General features: G+C 37.5%; 1 protein-coding gene across 1 annotated transcript in view; it reads right to left on the bottom strand.

Moving 5' to 3' along the window:
• The window catches only part of COL19A1 (collagen type XIX alpha 1 chain), a 297565-nt gene that overhangs the window by 128106 nt on the left and 146911 nt on the right, over positions 1-22548 (bottom strand). The window contains exon 14 of the mRNA XM_058553922.1: positions 9584-9637. Coding sequence (XP_058409905.1) covers positions 9584-9637 — 54 coding nt within the window. The remainder of the gene's footprint in view (positions 1-9583; positions 9638-22548) is intronic.

Here is a 22548-nt window from a genome sequence, read left to right on the forward strand (position 1 = left end):
GTAAACTGGGGATAACTAGATAATCCTAAATGGTAAGTGAGTTTCTAGAAAGACAGCATGTCAAGGCAAAGCCAGCAATATCAGGTACTGAAACAACAGTGAAGGTTCCCCAAAATCTGCTATGGGGCTCCGCAAACAGGAACAAAGGGATAAATGCAGATTTATCCTTTTTATCCTCTGAATCTCACTGGTTTTGTAAATTCAAGTAAGGTGCTGAGAAAAGTTGCATAGCTCTTGGGACCTGGACAGAGTATACGATTTCCCAGTTACCCATCTAGAAATGTCAGATAGGATCAAAGATGATATCTCTTGTGAACTCTCAAGGTATCCTCAAGGAGACATCCCTAGGAAATTTCACAGGAAGTAAATGGAAAAGATGTCATCTGATTGCCAGGAAGTTTAAAACATACACAATAAACATGAACCACTAGTTGTAGAAGGCAGAACCTCTAAAATGTTATTTACATGTATATTTACACATTTATATGTGGATCCAAGCAAAAAAGATGCTTTTTAAAAATACATTTATGTTCTACCTAACACCAGAATTAAAACTATTATTTAAAATAATTTGTTGACTTTTTCCTGTTAGCAATACAAATTCTTGGTACAAGGACACCAGCCATAGCTTTAGTGAGTGAGCAGAATTCTGGACACTCCCACTGTGCATTTTAAAGCTCGATGTCACAGTTTTAATACATGAAGATAAGAAGACAATCTTATGTTTCCCTCTCATCTTAATGTGCAACTAACCAAATTACTTCCTGAAGCTGAAAATTTGTTACTATTCATTCTTTTCTTTATAAGGCTCCTCCCCCAAATTCAGGACTGTGTAAAATAACTTAATTGCAACAACAGACACTTGAACGCACTGGCCCTGAACTCACTCCATCGGAACTGAGGTCACTCTAACGCTGTGAAGGCAGCACCGTGGAATAAGCTGTCCTAACGTGAGAAGAGATGTTTTTTCATAGCGTGGGAGACGGTTTGGACCTGCTTCACTGGTTTGCTATGTTCTTTGAAGCTGTCACTGAACATGGCGATGCTATAGGGGCATAATTTCACTTGGAAATTATGCCAGGTCCCATAAAAACAAGTGAGCTTAAGGAAAATTTTGCTGAGATGAGTCCTGTAGGATGTGCTGATCCCATAGGAGCAGTGATTTTGATGTCCTTTTTTGGATGAGATTGATAGAACTCAGGAATCATTAGAACATAGTTTATGTCACTTGTTTTTGAAACCGGCAAACAGTTAGCCATTGATGATTATGCAGCTAGTAACTATGGGGGATCGGAATTGGCCACCTCAAAATATATCTCTGCCTGAAAGACACTTTGGCCCCCACCCCCATTAACTGACCAAAAGCATTTAGGACGGGAGGCCTGCCCCCAGAACAGGCCATCACCATAGACATCTCCAGGTATCTGAGAGAGTCCTTGCTAAACCCATTCTTAGTTCTGGTTGCCCTTTGTAAGAAACATTTACATTTGTAAAGGAAATCTCCATTTGTAACAGTATCTTCTTCCCTGTACCAGGAAGAAGAGGGGGATGGCCTCACCTAGAAACTTATCAGGACAGAAGGTGAGGACTTGAATCTGTATGATAAACTTGCCCATTGTTAACTGTGCCGTTTGAGCAATATGCTATCTGACTCCCTCTAGGTTCCTATAGATGACGTCTCCCTGGAGCCTGGGTCACCATGGTAATGGGTGTTTGAGCTATTTTTTTCAGAAACTGAACCCCCTGTCTACTTCAAGCCAGTTGAGACCACCAACCCATCAATTGGGCCCACGCAGACATGTGTCGGGTAAGTGACCTTTTGACGTCAGGAGGTTAAAGCTCCACCCTCAGGGCATGCTAACGCCGCCATTCTGTGCACATGCGTCCTACAGAGAGGCCTGAAGCCTGACTGCGCTTGCGCAGATTGTCAGTTACCTCATCTCTCCTCATCTCCCATCATCTCAGACCACCATGCTCCCTACCCCATAAATATTCCTGACTCCCTATTTTCGGGGAAGCGGATTTGAGATTCATTCTCCTGTTTCCTCACTTGGCTGCCTCGTGATTAATAAAACCTCTCTCTCTGCTGCAATCTCGTCGTCTTGGTGATTGGCTCTCTGGGGGGTGGGCAAAAATGGACCTGGTGTGGTAACATGTTATCTTAGGGAAAGCGTACAAACCAGTTCAGAAACAAACAAGCCACAAGGAAAACAAGGTGTTTTTCCATGAACATCTTGGTGAATTTACACGATCAGCACAATTTATTCACAAAACAAACACAAGGCCTCAGCCACTCCACGATGAGGACACCAATCCTCATCTCTGCTTCTCTAAGGAAAAGGACAGAATTGAGTCCACATTTGCAAATATTTTTAGATACTTAACTTTACTATGAGGCTGGATCAACACTGGGCCTGATGAACCTCCTGAGGCACTAGAACATGGGCCTGGATGTCCAGATAAAGTAAGAATTCAGGCAAAAGTTAAGTAAAATGGGTTCAATGGAGTGGCAGGGACAGCAGTCATTTCACCTTAAATCATTTTTCTTGACCAGTTAGACATTCTCTTTAATTGAGTCCCACTACTCTGGAGTTAGGTACTTGCCTTCCCTTTTACAAACAGCTTCAGATCCCCAGGCTGGGCTGAGAGTCACGACAATGGTAACACCCACACGGCCCACTCCTCATAACAATCTGGTGGGTAGGGATTATTAGAATCTCCATTTTCTAAATGAGGAAACTGAGGCTCAGAGAGACTGAGGAACTTGCCTAAGATCACACAGCTAACAAGTGGTAAAGCTGGGATTTAAATTCACGAAGTCTGGCCCCAGAGCCTATGCTACAACCCCCACATTACACCCCACAATGCTTGGACCCTAGAAGCCAGCAGACATACTGACTGCCTGGTCCTCCCGTATGCTTCCAGGATGGACCGTCAGATTCCCACTTCATTGAGGAAATATGACTCAGTTCCTTTGCCATCAAGTTGGGGCTGGTGCAAAGGGACACATCCTGATGGGGTGAGGGCTCAGTTGGCTCAGGATCTCTGTGTTGTTTAGATGCAAGGAATCCCAATCCAAGACATGGCTTCAAAGCCGACTTGAAGCAAACACTTCAAGGGAAAGTAAAATGTGCACAAAAATGTTAGAAGGAGGCAATTAAAGGGGGCTGGGGTGGGGGGAGTTGCCTGGAGGGCCAAAAAAAAAAAGACAGGCCCAGGCCAAGAGGCTAAATTGAGAGCAAGACAGAGGCGTAAACTGTAAGGAATTTGGAACATAAAATTTCTCTTTAGGACCCAGCAACAGAGTGCAAGAGTGAGGTGTCGTTTTGGTCCAACCAACCAAATTTCTGTTTGGGACAGTAAGTGGCTGATTCACCAATAAACATTTTTTTTGAGGCCTAGAGTGATTTCTCTAAAAAAGCCCATGGTAGTTTCATGCCCACCTTGAGGTTATTCAGACATGCGCTTGATGTGACCACAAAGGAGAAATCCAGGGTTCCCTTATAATAATAATTATTTTTTTATGTTTTGGGAGATTCTATTAGGAATATTAGAAAATCCTACAAGAAATCTATATCTTAGAGGGAATTTTCATAAATGCCAGTTCTCTTGAGATGTTTCATGTAAACATCTATGAACATGCTCAGCAGTCTGAAATACTCCACTTTCCACTAAGATACTTTTCTGGGCTTCCAGCCGGTTCCCATCCTTATCCCTCCACCAGGTTCCCCATTGCTGACTCCTCTTCCTCATAATCACCTCTAATTCCCTCACACCTTTCCTCATAATTTTTGTTTCCAACATTCTCCCAACTATTCATCTTAAACTTCTCTCTCAGCTGGCACCACTTCCAGCCACCTCTTTTCTTATCCAACATCTCTCCCTGACTTTGTTCCGAATTGTAATCCTGTTGAACTCTCTGTGCATCTTGAAACTGTCTTCTGTTGACTTCTTGTCCTGCAGTGTCCTGGGCCCCTCCCGGCCCTCCTCTGTCCTTGTCATGGGCTGAACAGCCTCTTGGCCTCCAGGTAGAGGTCTCCACACTGTTCTCCCTACTGCTCTCTGATACATTCTCATCGTGGCTTAGGGTCAAAACTCAACATTAGTTGGATTTTTAAACTGTGTTAATCTATAAAGGATGTGAGACTTAAAAATGTGCTAGCCAAATGTTTTGCTTGTAGGACTTCAAAAAGATAACAAAGTAAAAAAAAATTTTAATGGCATATAAAAGATTCAAAGACGAAAATCAAGAGATTAAGAAAAAAAAAATCTCGCAAAGCTCGGATGTTATTTAGTGCTACCACACATTGTTGAGGTTAAGAGTAGCTTTTAAGTTCAAGAAGCATACTACTCCTATATTTTATTAAATGAACACTTTATAATCTAAGAGTTAGCAGATTAAAAGAGAGTGAAAAGGAGAAAATTAACCAATGAAAATTTCAAACATAATTTTGGTGTGATGCTTGGAAAAAAATAATGTTCTTATTGTGCTTATAGAAAACTCTACATAAAGGGTTAAATAGAAAAATAAAAGGAACTTATCAATCAGAATCCTTATGCCTTAGTAAAATTAACATGTTTCTATAATGTTTGGTGTTTTTCAAAGTATGTTTACATGTGACACCATGTTTGAAACTCATCATAATTGCGAGATATTGGTAGAGTAGAAGCTACTATCTATTTAATCATTGAGGAAACCAACAAGTCAATGATTTGTCTGAAAGCAAATGTCCTGCTTTCCTTAAAGACATTATGCCTAGGAGTGAGGTGCATAAGATTTGCCACATATTTTATATTTCATTGCAATAAACCTAATGATAGTCAATTCCTTCCTGGTCAAACACCTGTAATCAAAATACAAGAGTATTCTTGGCAATGGGTCGTTAAAAAGAATTTTAAAGTCATAGATTTTTCTACTGTTTTCTATTGCAGATTTCAATGAAATGGAAAAATTACTGGTCTTGGCTTTCAGTATGTACACACACACACATATTTACATGTCTAAAAGAGCTGAGCACTACCGAACTCTTGAGCAGAGAAGAAAAGGTGGCGCTAAGATGGACCTAAATGTAAATATATAAGAATGCTCATTTCTTAAATTAACTTGCTTGTCTTTCAAGTAGCTTATAAAGCAGAATAAATCACTGAGTATATTTGGAAATAACCATTTGTAAATGTGGATAATGTCAATAATACCTACTCTAGCTACTTTCCTCTATAAATACATTTCTGAAAGAGCAGTAGTAATAATGACAAACCATGCCTAACAGCATCTTTAAAATTCTATTACATTCTTTAGCTTCTGACACTATGTTACTCTTGAAAGGAATAAAATAAAAGTAATATAAAATTATCTGGATTTCTTTATAAATGGAATAAATTTGCATAACATGGTGGTTGAACTTTATAAATTGAATACATTCCGCCATAATTATCATGAAGAATACATAACTTCAATTTATTCTTTAACCTACCTTCTTCTGAAATGTAAGCTTTGATAGGGTACAATTTCAATTTGAAGCATTATTATTATTATTATTTTTTGTGAGGAAGATCAGCCCTGAGCTAACATCTGCCAATCCTCCTCTTTTTTTGTGTGTGTGTGAGGAAGACTGGCCCTGGGCTAACATCCGTGCCCATCTTCCTCCAATTTATATGGGACACTGCTGCAGCATCGTGTGACAAGTGGTGTGTCAGTGTGCGCCCGGGATCCAAACTGGCAAACCCTAGGCCGCCGCAGCAGAGCGCGCGCACTTAACCACTTGCGCCACCGGGCCGGCCCCAGTATTATTATTTTTAAAAAGCTTCATTTGAATATTTTTTCATTTCAGTTGGTCTGACAAAGACTCTCATAGTTATCTTACAAGCCAAATTAAGAAATGTGGGTGGGAAAGAGGCAGGGTTCAAACATATTTGTACATGAGATGATGCTCATGCCCCAAGAATATCCATGGTAGCCTTTGCTAGTGTTCCATAGAGTTGTCAGGCCCTGTTCTATTCAGAATTTATTAATGATGTGAATGAAGACTTAGAGAGTAGGCTTATTAAATTTTAAGGTGACGTAAAGCTGGGAGTTATTTCACTGGGAAAAAAACACAATAGAATGGTATTAGGGACTAAAATCCAGAAGATGAAATCTAACAATGACAAGGACCAAGGACTACTCTGTGATTCAAAGAGGCAAGCACACAGCAACAGGATGGCTGAAGATCTGACTTGGCAGGAGTTTTCATTAAAATGAGAGGAGGAGCATTGAATTGACTGCATGTCAGTAAATGTCAAAAGTGTGATATCATCGTACACTTAAAAATTTGTTAAGAGGATAGATCTCGAGTTAAATGTTCTTACCACACAAGATTTAAAAAAAGAAGAAGAAGAAGAGAAAGGTCTGCCACAGGGGGAAGAATTCAGATGTAATGCTCTTGACCCAGCCTCACCCACCTGGCTCCATAATTTCCATGTCAAACCTCCCTATCCCTAGGGAGTATAAGTTTTTTTGGAGTTGAAACTAAAAATCTGTTTATTATTATAATTTTTCTACTTTGGGTTATAGTTGACAATTAAAAATTGTATATATTTAAGCTGTACAATTTGATGATCTGATGTACATTGTGAAATATTCACCACAGTCGAGCTAATTAACAAACCCATCACCTTACATAGTTACCTTTGTGTGTGCATGTGTGTGGTGATCTTAAGCTCTACCCTTTTAGCAAATTTCAAGTATACAATACAATATTAACTAGTCTCATTGTTGTACATTAGATCTCCAGAACTTACTTATCTTGTATAACTAAAACTTTGTACCCCTTGACCAACATCTCCCCATATGCCCCTCCTCCCAGCCCCTGGTAACCACCATTCTACTCTGTTTCTATGAATTTGACATTTTTAGATTCCACATATAAGTAAGAATATGCAGTATTTGTCTTTCTGTGTCTGGCTTATTTCACTTAGTGTAACATCCCCCAGGTTCATCCATGTTATCACAAATGGCAGGATTTCCTACTTTTTCAAGGCTGAATAATATTCCATTTAGTGTGTGTGTGTGTGTGTGTGTGTGTGTGTGTGTGTGTGTGTGTGTAATCGCATTTTCTTTATCCAATCATCTGTCAATGGACATTTGGGTTGTTTCTATATCATGAGAGTGCAGACATCTCTTCGAAATACTGATTTCATTTCCTTTGGATATATACCCAGAAGTCAGATTGCTGGGCCATAGTCCTATTTTTAATTTTTTGAGGAAGTTCCATGCTATTTTCCACAGTGGCTGCACCCATTTACATTTCCACCAACAGTGCACAAGTGGTCCCTTTTCTCTACAACCTTTCCAACATTTGTTATCTCTTATCTTTCTTATAATAGCCATTCTAACAGGTGGGAGGTAATATCTCATGGTGGTTTTGATTTGCATTTCCTTGATGATTATCGACATTGAGCACCTTTTCATGTATATACCTGTTGGCCATTTGTATGTCTTTTTTTGATAAAAGTCTATGCAGGTCTTTTGCCCATTTTTAAATTGGATTGTTGATTTTTGCGCTGTTGAGTGCGTGAGTTCCTTATATATTTTGGATATTAACTAGGGATATGATTTATCACTCAGTCTCCAGGAAGGGGTAGTTATTAGGAGGAAAAGGTTTTGGGGATGCTGAAGACAGAAATTAATTCAGAAACATGGTCCTAGATGCAATAGACATCTTGGCCATCACTGTGAGAAGACAGAATAAGAAACTTGGAAATTAACTTCACAAGGCCATTTCATCTAGTCCTCTGCCCCCAGTTGGTTAAATGCTTAAGGCACCCTCAAAAGCATAGATCTAGGGAAGTAATTTTTTTCCCTGAGACTATTTAAAGCTTTGATCAGGTGGACTGATGAACTCTTGGATAGAGAGGGGCTGAGAGCTGAAGGGGAAGCTGCAATTGTACACAGAGGTGTTGAGGGGAGAACCTAAATATAACTACTTTGTAAACAATTTCAAAACATGAGCATAGTTCTGCTCACTAGCAATGTGTCCCATCCAAGTTGCTTAAACACCTGAGTTTCTCCCTGAGGATTATAGTAGAACCCACCTCATACAGCCATTGTGAGGAATGAATGAAATAATAAATATGAAGCATTTGGAACATTACAGGTAGTGCATAAATGTTAGCCATTATTCACGAAGCTTTTCCTTTAATTTCTTAGCCATCCGGACTTATTAAGCCTTTCTGTCTTCAACAAATTGGCCGTTGGGAATAAAACTGGACATAGAATTACATAAACTGAAACTTGGATATCATCCAGTTCACTTTTTCCAAATCAAATCTTAATTGTAACACCAAAAAAACAATAACTAAAAACAGAGGTGCTCTAGCAGAAGGAGTTAGTTAAACAAAAGCTGAAGCAGTGGCTCAGTCTGAGGCCGCAATAGAAGTATATGACTCTGGTGCAGGGCATCCTTGCCACGTTTCCCCTGCCCTAAATAAGACCAGATATGTTCAGCCCCATTCCTGACACCTCCAGAAGGTCCATGAGTGTTTTCTGGGAAAGACCACCAGCATGTTAGGGGGTCAGGAATCCATACAAGAGAAAGCGTTAAGAGGACTGGGATTTTATTAACTCGGTAAAAGGCAAGCCAGTGTGAAATACACCATTAGTCCTCAAATATTTGAAGAACCCTTCTGTATCTGAGGCAACAGACTACTTGCCAGAGGGCACAATGGGGAATAATAAATAAAAATGACTAAGAAACAGATTTTGTGTTAATACACCGGGACGGTAAAAGTGAACATGGGATCTGGAGTCAGAAGCCCCAGATCAAAGTCCTGGCTGCACTTTTTATCAGCTCTTTGACTTTAGGCAAGTCACCTAAACTCTGAGTCACACAATCCTCATCTAAAAGGTAACAGAAGTTAATAATCATACGAGGAAAAAAAAAAACAAAATATTTTGAGACTTTGAAAGAATTTGAAAATAGTGATAACAATAAACCACAAGAATGGGGTGCCCCATTGCTCAGTGTTCAAGAGAAGCTGACCAGCCATCCCTGCAGGTTCCTCTCACTGGACAGTATGACTAACTGGACTGGAGACAGAAGGGCACTGCTACACTCCCCACTGCAAGTGCAATTCGCTCACTTACTGTGTATGTGTTTGATCTCTAAGGCAGTAGATAGCAAACAAAGGACAGCTACAAAGAGTCACTAATGTCAAGAATTGCATTTGGCTAAAGAATGTAGTTAACATCCAAAATCTTTACAGAATTCATGAACGGGCTGAAACTCCACCAACAGACTCATTAACCTAACTCTGCAAAGATCAACTTAACTCAAACTCCAAGAAATGACCAACTGCTCTAGATCAAATTATGGTCAGTTCGTTTCACCCAAACTATATCTCTACATTTGTGCTGCCAATCTTGAAAATACATGGAATTTTCTGGATTGTAAAAGCTCTGTCAAAACCTCAAATTTCAGCCTTTGGATAGTTGATACTCTCGTTATGCCCATCTGCTTGCTGTCTTTTGGTTTCATTATTATCCGTGTTCAGAAATAAGTCGCCCGAGATTAGTAAAGCCCGCAGTTGTTCCAAGCTTACTTACCCTCTGACCCTCTTTTCCAGGTGGGCCTTGGGGGCCTTGTATCCCCAGGGGACCCTACGAGGAGAAAAGGACACATGTTAATAGACCATTGCAAGTACACCTGCCTCACAGAGAATGCTGTGAAAATTAATACCTACTTAATTGGTTAAACAAAACTCTTAAAGTGATTTGAGCTTTTCCAAGGTTAGACTATGTACTATATCAATAAGGATGAATTGTCCTTTTTTGACTGGTTTATCTTTGTAGTTAACTCCAGAAAAGAAAAAAAGGCAATTCCAAACCAGGTGGCAGGCCCCACGTTCACTCCCGGTGAAGACTCTCATACGATCAGATCCACGTTTCACCAAACTACTATAAATAAATGGTAATAATATTTGCAAGCAAAAAAATATCCCTCTTTATATATTTAAACTCTATAAATACAACTACATTTTTGGTTGAGAGTAGCTCTGTAAGTATCTTCTAAGAAAACACGTGGTTATTTCGTCGGTTTCAACCTGTCTATTCATTAACACTTGATTTACAGTATAACAGACATTAGTTAATACTGTCTTATAACATGGTCAACGGTAGGGAAGATAATCATGTTTTCAGGTCATAATAAAGGCCCAGGAAATCCCAGGTACTGTTAATCTGGAAGTCAAGTCTCCTGATTCTTACAGATAGTTATATTGTACGGGAATTCCAATTCACCATGACACTCAAAATGATGATATTGCTAGTTTTAAAAAACCTTCAGCAGTCATTGCTAAGCTGTTGCCTCTCTGAAAGCTTCTTCTTAGTCCCTCCTGCTGCTTCCTCCTTTCCTATTCAACCTTTAGATGTGAGGGGGATTTAGGCTCCTTTCCTTCCCAGTCCATACAACTCAAGAAACCCATACATGCTCCTCCTAACACTCATGCCAGAAATCTAGAGTTCGTCCTCCATACTTTCTTCTCTCAAACTACCTTTTCACATCCAGTTACCAAGTCTGGGTGATGTATCTCCAAAATATATTTGGTCCATCGATTTCTCTCCATTTATGCTGCTCCCATTCTCACTTCTTGCTTGCTCATCTGTGAGAGCTTCCTAGCTGACACATGACACAGACCCGCCATCCTCCACATCACCGCCAAACTGATCTTGAGAAAACCCAGCCTGAGCTTCCCTGATTTTCCACGTGAAGGGACGGACGCCTTGTTTCACAGTCTCACAGTCCCTTGTACTTGTTCTTTAAAGAGCTGATCACAAATTTATTTAAATGATTACTCGTGTAATGATCCGTTTCTCTCAACAGGCTCTAGGAAACACAGTAGAATCTGTGTCTTGTTCATCATGGTATGTACCTATGATGCCTGAGTGAAAAAAATCATATTGGGAAATCAATTCACTCTAATAAAAGTTTTTGGGTAAAAGCAGTAATTTTTCAAAGAGTTCTACAAATATTTATGTTTAACTGATCATATAGTAAATGCCTTAAACGGTTTGGAATAAATGAGAAATCCAGTCATACATAGTCAAACAAATCTAAATTCACCTTCTTTTGTTTTTTTGTTATCTAATTTAAAAATAATTAGGATTCATTTTTATAATATGACCTTTTCCTTTAAAAGTCGTGGCTAACTTTAAACTAAAACATCAGATGTGCTTGTGATGACCTATAATTATTTATTATGTATATATTCATTTTTCTGTTTTTTCATAGCAACTACATTTTCATAAATGTCATAACATGCATAATTTCACCATCTAATTTTATTTTGAATAGAAAAAAGTGATAGGCATATTTTAATTTTTCATTCAGAGACCTTTCATTTGATTAAAGTTGTTAGAATTTAGTATAAATTATTGTAACTAATATTCAAAACTCATTAGTACAAAAAATTCTGCATGAATCACCAATCCTCAGTGTTTCCCCAAGTCTTTTGGACTCCTTCACAAAACACTAATAAAATGTATGTATTTATTACTTTCATTTCTTTTATCTACTTTTGGAACAACTTGATGGTATAGGGACATGTGGATCCTATATTTTATTGATTTAGGCAGGAATAAAAACCAGAGAATGAAAAAAGTGATCAGTTCTGTTTGTCGTTATAGAAAAACACATAACTGAGGAAAGTTGGGTAATTAGGCCAACTTTAGGACGGTAAATTCCTAATGTATATAAGAGAAACAAATGTTGAGATCCAAATATACCAAGTATTAATTACAATATAATCACAGGGAGTTGTATCATTTTTTATAAGACTGACACAATCTTGGCTCTAGATTAAACTCTTCCCTCTTACCCTTAGGAAATTATTATCATTTCATGAATAGCCAAACTTATATATAACATTTTTGATATCCATCCAAATGCTGACAGCTCTTTCAGTGTTTTTAAACATGAGCTGCTAAAACATCCACACACCAAACATTCATCAAGGGAGTACAATTAATTTCGAGCCACGTATAATAAAAATTCCACTTCCTTTACTAGTTGGAGAAGTTACAAAACAAAAGCCTAAATAATGCAAAAATATTAAACTTTATTTGGAATGTATTCAATGGATTAAAAAATATTTATGAGAACCCTTTGTGTGCGATGTTCATATAGTAAGATAGGGTACACTCACATACACAAACCTACTGATGTGCCTCCTAGAGGTTCATGATTATGAATCCTTCCCCTCCACACCCCCCATTCCTAAGTTTAGGACCCAGCTAGAAATCTGATAAAAAAATTGGAAACTTATTTTTAATCTCCAATGGATTATTCACTATTTGAATTATCCATGACCAATTTTTAATCCTAGCCACACTACCTTAATGTTCAGAAAGTTCTTGAGCTGTCTTTATTGAATATTAGTTGACATTTACAAAGAGAAATATCAACATTGTCATCAGTAAAACATTGGCCAAACAACTGTAGAAAAATCATATTTTTCCCAAAATAAGAAACTAAAATTTGGGGATGATTCATTATTTACAATTATCTAGCTCACTATTCTTCCCATTTGGTAAATCAAACAGTGGATTTACTTATCACTTACTATGAACATTACAGACATACCTAAACTTCAGCTCACTTGAATTATACTCGGCAGAGCTCAGCATTCATCTCAGAACCCCTCCCACAATTCTTTCCTACTCTGGCCCTGTAAATGCCACTTTGTGTGTACTTAACTGATCCTCTTAGTTGGCTATGAGTTCTAGAGGACAGAGGATCATTTTTTCTATCCTCTAACACACTTAGAGAAGAGATAAACAAACACTTAGTAAATTGGATCATAAGAAAGAGAACGCTGGAATAGAATAATACTGGGTGGCTGTGGTGGGCAGCAGGTTTCCGCTGTACGTGTAGTCATATATGTTTTCAAAACTTGGACTTGGACTTAAATACCACATGGGAGAGCTTTCAGTCTTGTCTGCATTCCTCAGCTAAAGTGATCATTCTATTCTCTGATATCTAAGAGTAAAATTGCCTTACAGTTCATTTAAGAATTGATAATTTACCACCTATGACATTATCTCTAGTATGGAACTTATTTAAATCTTTGACCAATACTTGACATTTTATAGATTTATGTCATTTTTATAGTTAGAGAATCATATCTTAAGTATCTTTGTGCACATGGCATATTTGCATAATCTGTGATTATTTTCTTCTTTGATTTAATTTGCTGAAGAATAACGCTTATCCCTTTTTTCTACTTTTTCCATCTATTTAGTCTGCTATGAAAATAACTGTAAAGTGGGTTATTCATAAAATTTCACAAATGTAAAGATTTATTGTTTTTCTGAACGAGAGGCTTGAAAATGTATTTAGGATATTCACGATGTAAACATCTGCATATGTCTATCAGGCATTCATTATTTTTTAGTGGAATTCTGGATATTAAAATTGTTGACCAAGAAAGGCATTCATAAGGCTGTTACCTCTTTTGGCTAGGATAAAAATATGCAAAAATATCCCAGCCAGCTAAACCGTTTTCAGTTCCAGTGGATAGCTATTACAGTGTGTTACATTTCACATAGCTCTCTCTGGACAATCTGCTGATTATTTAAGACAGGCTAGAGCTTATCATCATGGAAGCCCATGTAAATATTTAACTGGGAAATTACTTAGAATTAACTGGCTCAGAACAGAATTTTGAAATGTTTAACAAATATAGCAGATGTTTAGTAGAGTTAATAGGGTAGATTAATTGCATTTGAACACATTTTCATTTGTGATAAGAGGCAAGATACACTCATAACTTCTCAATCAAAGAAAGGAGCTGAAGTAAAAAAGGGAAGTTTCATTTTAAAGTATTGTTTGCACACCCTTGCCAGGAATGTTGTAGAACGTATGATACCTAAAACCCACTTCAACAAAAATGTTATGCAAGTAAGTGTATTGTAAGTGTTATGATTGTTGCTTTAGAATATGCTTCATGGACTTGAAACATAAGGCTAAGCAAAATCTGCATAAATTCTTAAAATACCACTAGGGCATTTTCTGTGTTTCAAATAGAGTGTACAAAATTAAAATGGAAGACAGAGTTTATCTGTCTTTATAGAAAATTTCATGCCTTTAATATGAGAACAACGGGAACAAATTTTATAGGTTAGAGACATGAGAACTGAAGACAAAAAGCAAATAAGTAAAAATATAACAGACCTATAGTCCAGTCATGGGAAGCGATTTTCACGTTAGTTCTGAGAAGTGGCAGTTAACAATGCTTATGTTAATAAATTAAAGGAATGGCCAGCTTTATGTTATTTCATAGAATTCTCATGACACAAGAAAGATTTTCTCTTAAGGTGTGTAAGTATTTAGAAAAGGAATTCTATGTTACATATCAAAAGCCTATCATTTTATCCTAAGCAGTTGTCAGCGCACACTAAGAAATAGACGTCTTTGAAATAAAGAACGATAGAATTTCTTCCATATACTGAAAAAAGCCCTTACAAACCTTCCAGTGACACTGACAAGGGAAAATTAGGAAGACCCACCACTAGGAAAGAAAACGCTATGAAGTATTTGTGTGGACAGGAAGGTCTCAGTCACTATCAGTTACAGCAAACAGGCTCCATGACTGTGTGGACAATTTTATTCTACCTTCAACAATTTAAAAAATAGAGGTCATCTGTAGTGCTTTCAAAACTTAACAGTTTCATTCGAAAGCCGTGGCAGCATTTTAGAGATGAGACACAATGAGCTATGATTGTTTCATGTGGTTGCAGAAATGAATTTTAATAATAATCTTTTTGTGTGTTTTCTGAACTCAGAAATCATATCTCTTTTTATTATATAGATTCTGGAACAGCCTGTCCTCAGTCACTATTGATTCAGCCAAACAAACTAGAAATACTATAAATTAAATGATAGAACATATTGTCTGTCAATCTGGAATGCTGTGGGACATCTATACTTCCCAAAACTTCTCTCTGACAATGACTTTTGCCCCCATTTGAGACATTCCACTTGGTAAGCTGCATACATCCTCAGTTCCTTTCCACTTTGTGTATTATCCAGCACAATAGCTTTCATTTAGTAGGTGTTGAGTGGATGAATGACTGCTAAAAAGATTCTGATGCTTTACACTTCTCTTGGTACTTCTGCTGTAGTGAGAATATTAATTGCCATAGCTACAGAAATTTCAATTTAGAAACTTATATTCTTCATCCATAAATCCCACTTGATACCAAAATAATTCAAGTTACTTTTTATTCTTATGTGGTAGTATTGCAAAATAGATGCTATTCTTCTATGTGGAGGGTTTGCCCCTTATTAAAGGAAGAAATATAACCTGCATTCTTTAGTTATCTCACATTGATGAGGATTAAGTACTTACTTTTTGACAAAACAACATGAACCGAAAAGATTAAAGGATCTATACAAACCATTTATTAATAAGAAATAGAACCAATGAAGTTATTTAAAGTGCTTATATCATTTAAAATAATATAGTTTCATATTTGGTAATTATTCTTGATTCACTTTCATTTATTTGTCATAAGTAATTTCATTGTTGTAATTATTCTTGACTATGAAAAACTTTATGTATATTTTCTTTATTTTGGCCCTAACATAATAAAATGAAATGGTTTGATTTCAGTTAACTCAAGGTTCTGTTGACAAGTAAAAAATTGCTAGGCCATGGTCTGTCAAATCTGTTTGTATCATCTGTCTTAATGATTTAGGGAGGGAGAATATGATTGATTCAGTTTTAATGATTAGTCTGATCGCAATAGCAGTCTGTATTTTTGGATTGGCTTTGCCATAGGTGAGTGGCCACACGGAGACATGGTTCCACTGCAGGAAGAGGGAATAATGTATGCAGAGGTTGTTTTTAAATGTCTTCTGAGGAATAGGCAACATGATAGAAATGTAATTCCAAATTTAAAGTCATTCAATAACTTTTGCATTTGGGCTGTGCAACATAAATGACTAGACTGAAGGACACTTAATCTAGTAATTTTAAGATTAAAACATAAATCAATACCGAGATATTCACACACCACAAGAAAGACCTATTTATTGTATTTAATGCAGATAACTGTGAATATGGTTTACACAATATCAAGCTAAGTAAGTTGCAATTGAGCAAGGTGGTGAAAACCAAACTTTTAAGTGGGGAAAATGCTCCATATTGTAATAAATGAATTTTTAAAAATATTAAAAACATATATTGAAGTACTTTTCTCTTAAGTTCTTTTTACTGGCCTTCCTCCTTTTTGCCAGAGGCATCTATTTTCCTCAGGAGGATTAAGATCATAATAGCCTAAGTGTAAAGACAATGGAAAAGTCAATGTTCAACTTTTGACATCCAACAAAAGATTGTTGAGTTTACACAAGACAGTCGTCTGGAAGCTAGGCTCTATCAAGAGAAGAGTGTTTCCAAATATCAAGTACATCATTGCCACATCTCAAGATATGTTCTCACAGATCCTACAGTTTAACTATGAATCATGGGCACAGAGGAAGAAGCAGATGTAAGAGTAGTTCTCCCCAACCAGAAAGGGAATGTAAAAAATGTCCTTCCCTTCTGCTTCCCTGAATGAAGAGTTTCAGGAGAAGAACGGTGAATCAGTCAGACATCAGCATTCTTGCTTTCCCTCTTTTTGGGAAACCAAGAGGAACAAGAATTCATAAGGCATTAGATTTCTCAGTAGGAACACTGATGTTAGAAGACAATGGAACAAAACTTTCATAATTCTGACGTGAATAATTTTCAACCTAGATTCTATACCAAGACAAACTACCAATCAAGTGTGAGAGTAGAATAAAAACATTTTTAGACATGTAAAATCTCAGAAAATTTACTTCCTTTTCACATTTTCTTAATAATTTACTTGAAGATGTGTGCACATAAAGGAAAGAATAAAACCAAGAAAGGAGATGACGAGGAGAAGCAGCACTGGAATCAACCCAGAGAAAAAAGAGAGGGAGTCACAGAATGAGAGTCTTGTAGTTGGCCTAGACAGCTGCTGGCCAAGCACGGAGTACAAAGTCTGAATGGGACTCCCCCCAAAATAAGAGACTCAACGAGAGCATTTAAAAAATATGGAAGATAATTACAGGGAAATCAGAAAGACAATTAGAAACAATAACAACAATACTATTCAGAAAGAAAGGAGAAGTACACTACTTGGCTCTGCAAATACCAATATTTACACAGCCATAAAAATATAAACATTTCATATTTTTTAAATAAAAATAATACTATAACTCTATTAACCATTCACCTGTGACTGAGTATCTGATTTTTTTCCATTCTGCTACTATTTCAAACAATGCTGAAGTAAATAGCATTATATGTGCATAATTTCATAAATGAGTGAGACTATCTATAGCAATATTTTCTGGTTCAATGCAAATTTGAAGTTTCGATAGCATCAAATTGTCCTCCATAGAGACTGTATCCGGATATACTTCCCTCAGAATGTGCGGGTGTGTTTCTCCACATTTTTCCCACACACTGTACTATCAAACTTTCTGAACTTTGCCAATCTTTTTATTTATTATAGTAAGAATACTTACCATGAGGTCTACTTTCTTAACAAATTTTTAAGTCCACAATAGAGTATTGCTAACTAAAGGCATGAGATTGCACAGTAGATCTCCAGGACTTATTAATTTTGTATAACTGAAACTTTATACACATTGAATAGCAGTTCCCCAATTTCCCCTTCCCCCAGCTCCTGGCAACTACTATTCTACCCTCTGTTTAATGAATTTGACTATTTTAGATACCTCATATAAGTGGAATCATATTTGTCCTTCAGTGACTGGCTTATTTCACTTAGCTAATGTCCTTCAGTTTCATTTATATTGCTGCATAGGCCAAGATTTCCCTCTTTTTTAAGGCTGAATACTATTTCATTGTATATATACACCACATTTTTTTTATCCATTCATCTGTTAACATACATTTAGGTTATTCCCATTTCTTGGCTATTCGTCACAGGCATAGGAAAAGATGCTCAATATCACTAATAATTAGGGAAATACAAGTCAAAACACAATGAAATATCACTTCACACCAGTTAGGATGGTTACTTTGAAAAAAAGATATGTTACCAAGGATGTGAAAAAACAGGAAACTTTGTACACTGTTAGTGGGAATGTAAAATGGTACAACCACTGTGAAAACCAGTATAGAGGTCACTAGAAAAATTAAAAATAGAACTACCATATGATTCAGAAATTCCACTTCTGAGTATTTATCCAAAAGAATTGAGACCATTCCCAATCTTACGAATGAAAACTAGTATCTTAGAGCCACTTTAGTTTACATTTCTCTTACTATGAGTGAATTTAGATGTCTTTGTATGTGTTTAAGAGCCATCTTATTCTTTGTAAACTCTGTTCACATCCTTACCCAATTTTTAAAAACTGTTTTTTTTTTTTCTTATTGATTTGTAGGAATCTATCTATATATTAGGAAATCTAGCCCCTTGTTATGAGTTGTAAATATTTTTCCCAAGTTGGCCGTTTGACTTTATAATTTTTTTTTTTTTTTTTTGCCACACAGGAATTGTTTGTTAACATGGTCAAATTTCCTAATTTTTTTTTTTCCTTTTTACTTTCTGGGCTTTTTAATATTTTTTTAAGTCATTCTTTATTATTTTTAAAATTTTCTATATTTTCCCTAGGACTGGTTTAGTTTTTCACTTTTAAAATTTTGATTCATCTGATATTTTTATTGGTAAAGAAGTGATGAAGGGATCCAATTTTGTGTTTTTCCAAATGCTACATAATTGTCCCCAATCCATTTATTGAAATATGATATTTATTATTACGATCCTTTCAGTTTTGTTTGTTTTTTAACTATATAAATTTTGTTGTTATTGTTAGTGCCGTGGAGTGGATTCTGACTCCTAGCGACTCTGTGGACAGCAGAGCGGAACCCTGCCCAGTCTTTTGGTGCCATCCTCTCACCTTCCGGCGCTGTATCACACAATGCTCTGTTGCTATTCATAGGGTTTTCATGGCAATTTTTTTGGAAGAGGGTGGCCAGGTCTTTCTTTGTAGTCTATGTTAGTCTGGAAGCTCCACTGAAACCTGTCCACCATGGGTGACCCTGCTGGTATGTGAAATCCCAGTGGCACAGCTTTCAGCATCACAGCAACATGCAGCCGCCACAGTATGACAACTGACAGACGGGTGGTGTGGTTCCCTGACAGGGAAACAAACCCCAGGCCGCAGGGGTGAATGCTGAATCTTAACCACTAGACCACTCGGGCTGGCTATGTAAATGTACTGCTTTGACAAGTATTAAAATTTTATTTAAAACAGTAAATAAGTTAAAGCAAATAAACTGATTCTCAAAGTTCACTTATTGCATGCAGATTCAAATTCAGCATTTGAAATAGCAGGGAATTGCCCTAATTTTTATACCTGGCAACTTATCCTAAAGTATACAGCAGAAAATTTGCTATCACTGGTAACTGAAGCTGCTCTCATATTGTAATAATTTGCCACTAATTTGGTTATTACAATGGCTATTATTATCATGTAAAGTATTTTTTTTACCATCACTTTGTCTTTTGATTCAACTTGTACTTGCTGGTGGCTGAACCAAGGAGGTGGCCTTGACAGACTGAATAAGCCTTGTTAATTCTGCAGAACAGTTGAAACAATGCCAGGGTGGCTGCTTAAATATTGAATGGTTAATTCTTAATTCCCCAAATCAGTGAGAACTCTTTATGAATTAAGAATTAACTATATGGAGTATTTTGGTAATGTGTGCACTAACTAAAGGGTAAAGTAGTTGTATTGTGTATTTATTGGCTTTTTGTGGATGTTAAGTGAGAAAATACATGCTAGTAGTCTTTATATTGACAAAAAAGACTAATCCTGGAAAATGTTAGAATTCTGAGACTTAGTTAAATACATCTGAGAGCTCACTCCATTTTTGCAGTAATTATATTGCGGGTCAATGGACAAATTAGCCTATATACAAATATTTCTTTAAACACAACCTTTTAGAAATGGGGTCAAACATTCACTCTACATAACCACATCTATTTCATGGACTGAATAAGTTAAGGGTGTGTCAGTGTAACTCCAGTTCCGTGCAAGTAGCATTAATGAGGTTAGTCACGGTGTGTCACACAGACCCCCCAGGATGTTGTTCCCATGTCACCTTTCCATCTGCTGGGTTGGTAACATGACAACCAGAGTGGGATGCTATCCAAGCCGGGAACAAACCCCTTAATTTTCAAGCTACCAATCGAACACTAGAAAGTTGGCATGAAAGTAAATTACAATTCATGTTTCCCTAATATTTCAATGAAATGGAGCAATCAGAAAGTTATTTTCAAGCTTCTGAAAAAGACTGACAGGTGTGTCAAGTGAACAGATCAAGACGATTTGAGAGTCAGTGTACAATCTGAAGCTGTAACAAGCAAACAGACGGTAGTGAGTCAAGGACCATGCCAACGACACATACAAAGACTCCCATATGTGCACAGAATCAAACACAGATGCCCTAGTGGACATTTCATCATCATTTTGACAAATCCTCTGCTGACCTCCATGGGCTCACAATAAATTCGGAAGAGGATAGAGAGCTGACATTTACTGCAAACCTGCTGTTGTGTCAGGAATTCCACTAGTCACTTTACACAGGGCTTCTATTTAATTCCAACAGCTCTAAGAAATAGAATTTTTCCCTTTTATAGATGAGAAAACAAGCCTTTTGAAGATAACACTGCAAATGGGGGGGGGGTCCTGAGCTCTAAACTCAAATATGTTTGACCCCTAAGTGCTTCTACTTCCGATATACTCTCCTCCCACATCCAAAGCAATATGTGGAGTGTGAGATTTATTTGAATATGCATCATCTTAATCCATGAATGGGGTTTCAGGTCACTCTTATCAGATTTAAGATGTAGGATCACCCTTGACAGTTTTACACATGAAGATATTAAACTTTCCAGAATATATTATATTAGGAAACTAATAGGTGTTTGTGAAACAGGACGGCACTCTATAAGAAATGGAATGGACAATCCACAGCACAGACTGAAAGGAAGTAAGAAAAGCAAAGCCCCAGGGGCAGCTGAGGCCTGAAGGTGCTCAGAAGCCGGATGAGGCAGCAGCACAGTTAGCAGGTGTGGTACATCAAAGGACCACCACTCGCCAGGATTTGTGAAAAAAGGGACACAAAAATATGCACAAGAACTGATTGCTGGAGACAATTCTCCATGACTCTTTTGCATTTCTACCTCTCATGTGAGTGAGCCTCTAACGGCTCCATGTTCTGAACTATGTTTTCACCCTTCAGGGGTGGCCCAAAGGGGGCCTAGAGGATTAAACTTAATTCTGGCTCCCCCACCTGGATGCTCTTGTTGACTTGACATGGTCCCAGATGAACGAGATAATGGCCACTTGGCTGAGTCACTGCTCACTCAGCACCCTTATGGCAGCCCACTTGGCTGAAGTGGGGGACAAAATGGGTCTCTCTAAATTTTATAATAAATGTCCGTACCCTTGTTGATGTACCTGGATTGATGCCTCAAGTCAAGAGGAAAGGTCAGTTCAGAAACCTAAGGAGAGAATGATCTGGCTTTCTAAGGTAAACCTGGATGATTTACGGGATTTGTTCAGCTGGTTGGGTCTGGGATCCTAGGGAACATGGTCGAGATCAGTACTGTAGGTTGGCCTCATCCACTCGCTTGGAGTGCTGTTAACGGTAGCCCTCTTTGAGCGCCACACAAGACAAATTAAACAGTTTTGGTCCCAGCCTCTGCAGATAAGTTTCATCAGAGTGGTTGATGGAGTGACATACTCATAGGAAAATTTGCCAGAAGCCAAGACAGTGTAGAAAAAAGGGGTGGATGCTGTTGGGAGACCATGGGTCTTTCATGTTTCTGCATGTCTTGTGAGAGAGATACTAATTGCTCCTGGACTATCTTTTTAAGGATGTTTACATAGGAGAGCAAAGGCCAGATTTGCTTATTGTTCAGAATATTAAAGATAATGCTTCTCTGAGGCAAAGGCAGTTTCCTTGCAGTCCATTATAAAGGATTTGGGTTCCCTAAGCATGGAGTTCTCAGTTGTGACACAAATCTAGTGTCCACGCAGTACCTGTCGGGGTTGCTCCTGAGGCGTGGTGGCAAGGGCTACCAGTGCAGACAGGACTTCACGCCACCTGCTCCCGTGAGTAATACCCCCATGAGTAATTCCACCTCTGCCCCAGCTCAGGAGTCTCCTGTCTTCTGCCAGGATTCATGAAGCCGTGGCAGGCTAAACTGGTACCTCACAAGTAGGGTGAAATACCGTACACTGGGAAGTCAAATCCTTTCTCTATATTGGGAATACATCTGACTTAGTGAAACTATTCTTTATATTTAATCTTTATCCTTTTAAAATAATGTGATGAAATAGAGATGGCTTAAAGAAAAATATATTAAAGGGAAGGATATTAGATCATATGTAGCTAGACAAATTAGAATTCCTTAAGAAATGTGAAAGAGAAAATAGCACTTTGGAGTTGGAAATGACCTTT

This window comes from Diceros bicornis, chromosome 14, assembly GCF_020826845.1.
Source record: "Diceros bicornis minor isolate mBicDic1 chromosome 14, mDicBic1.mat.cur, whole genome shotgun sequence".
Lineage (NCBI taxonomy): Eukaryota > Metazoa > Chordata > Mammalia > Perissodactyla > Rhinocerotidae > Diceros > Diceros bicornis.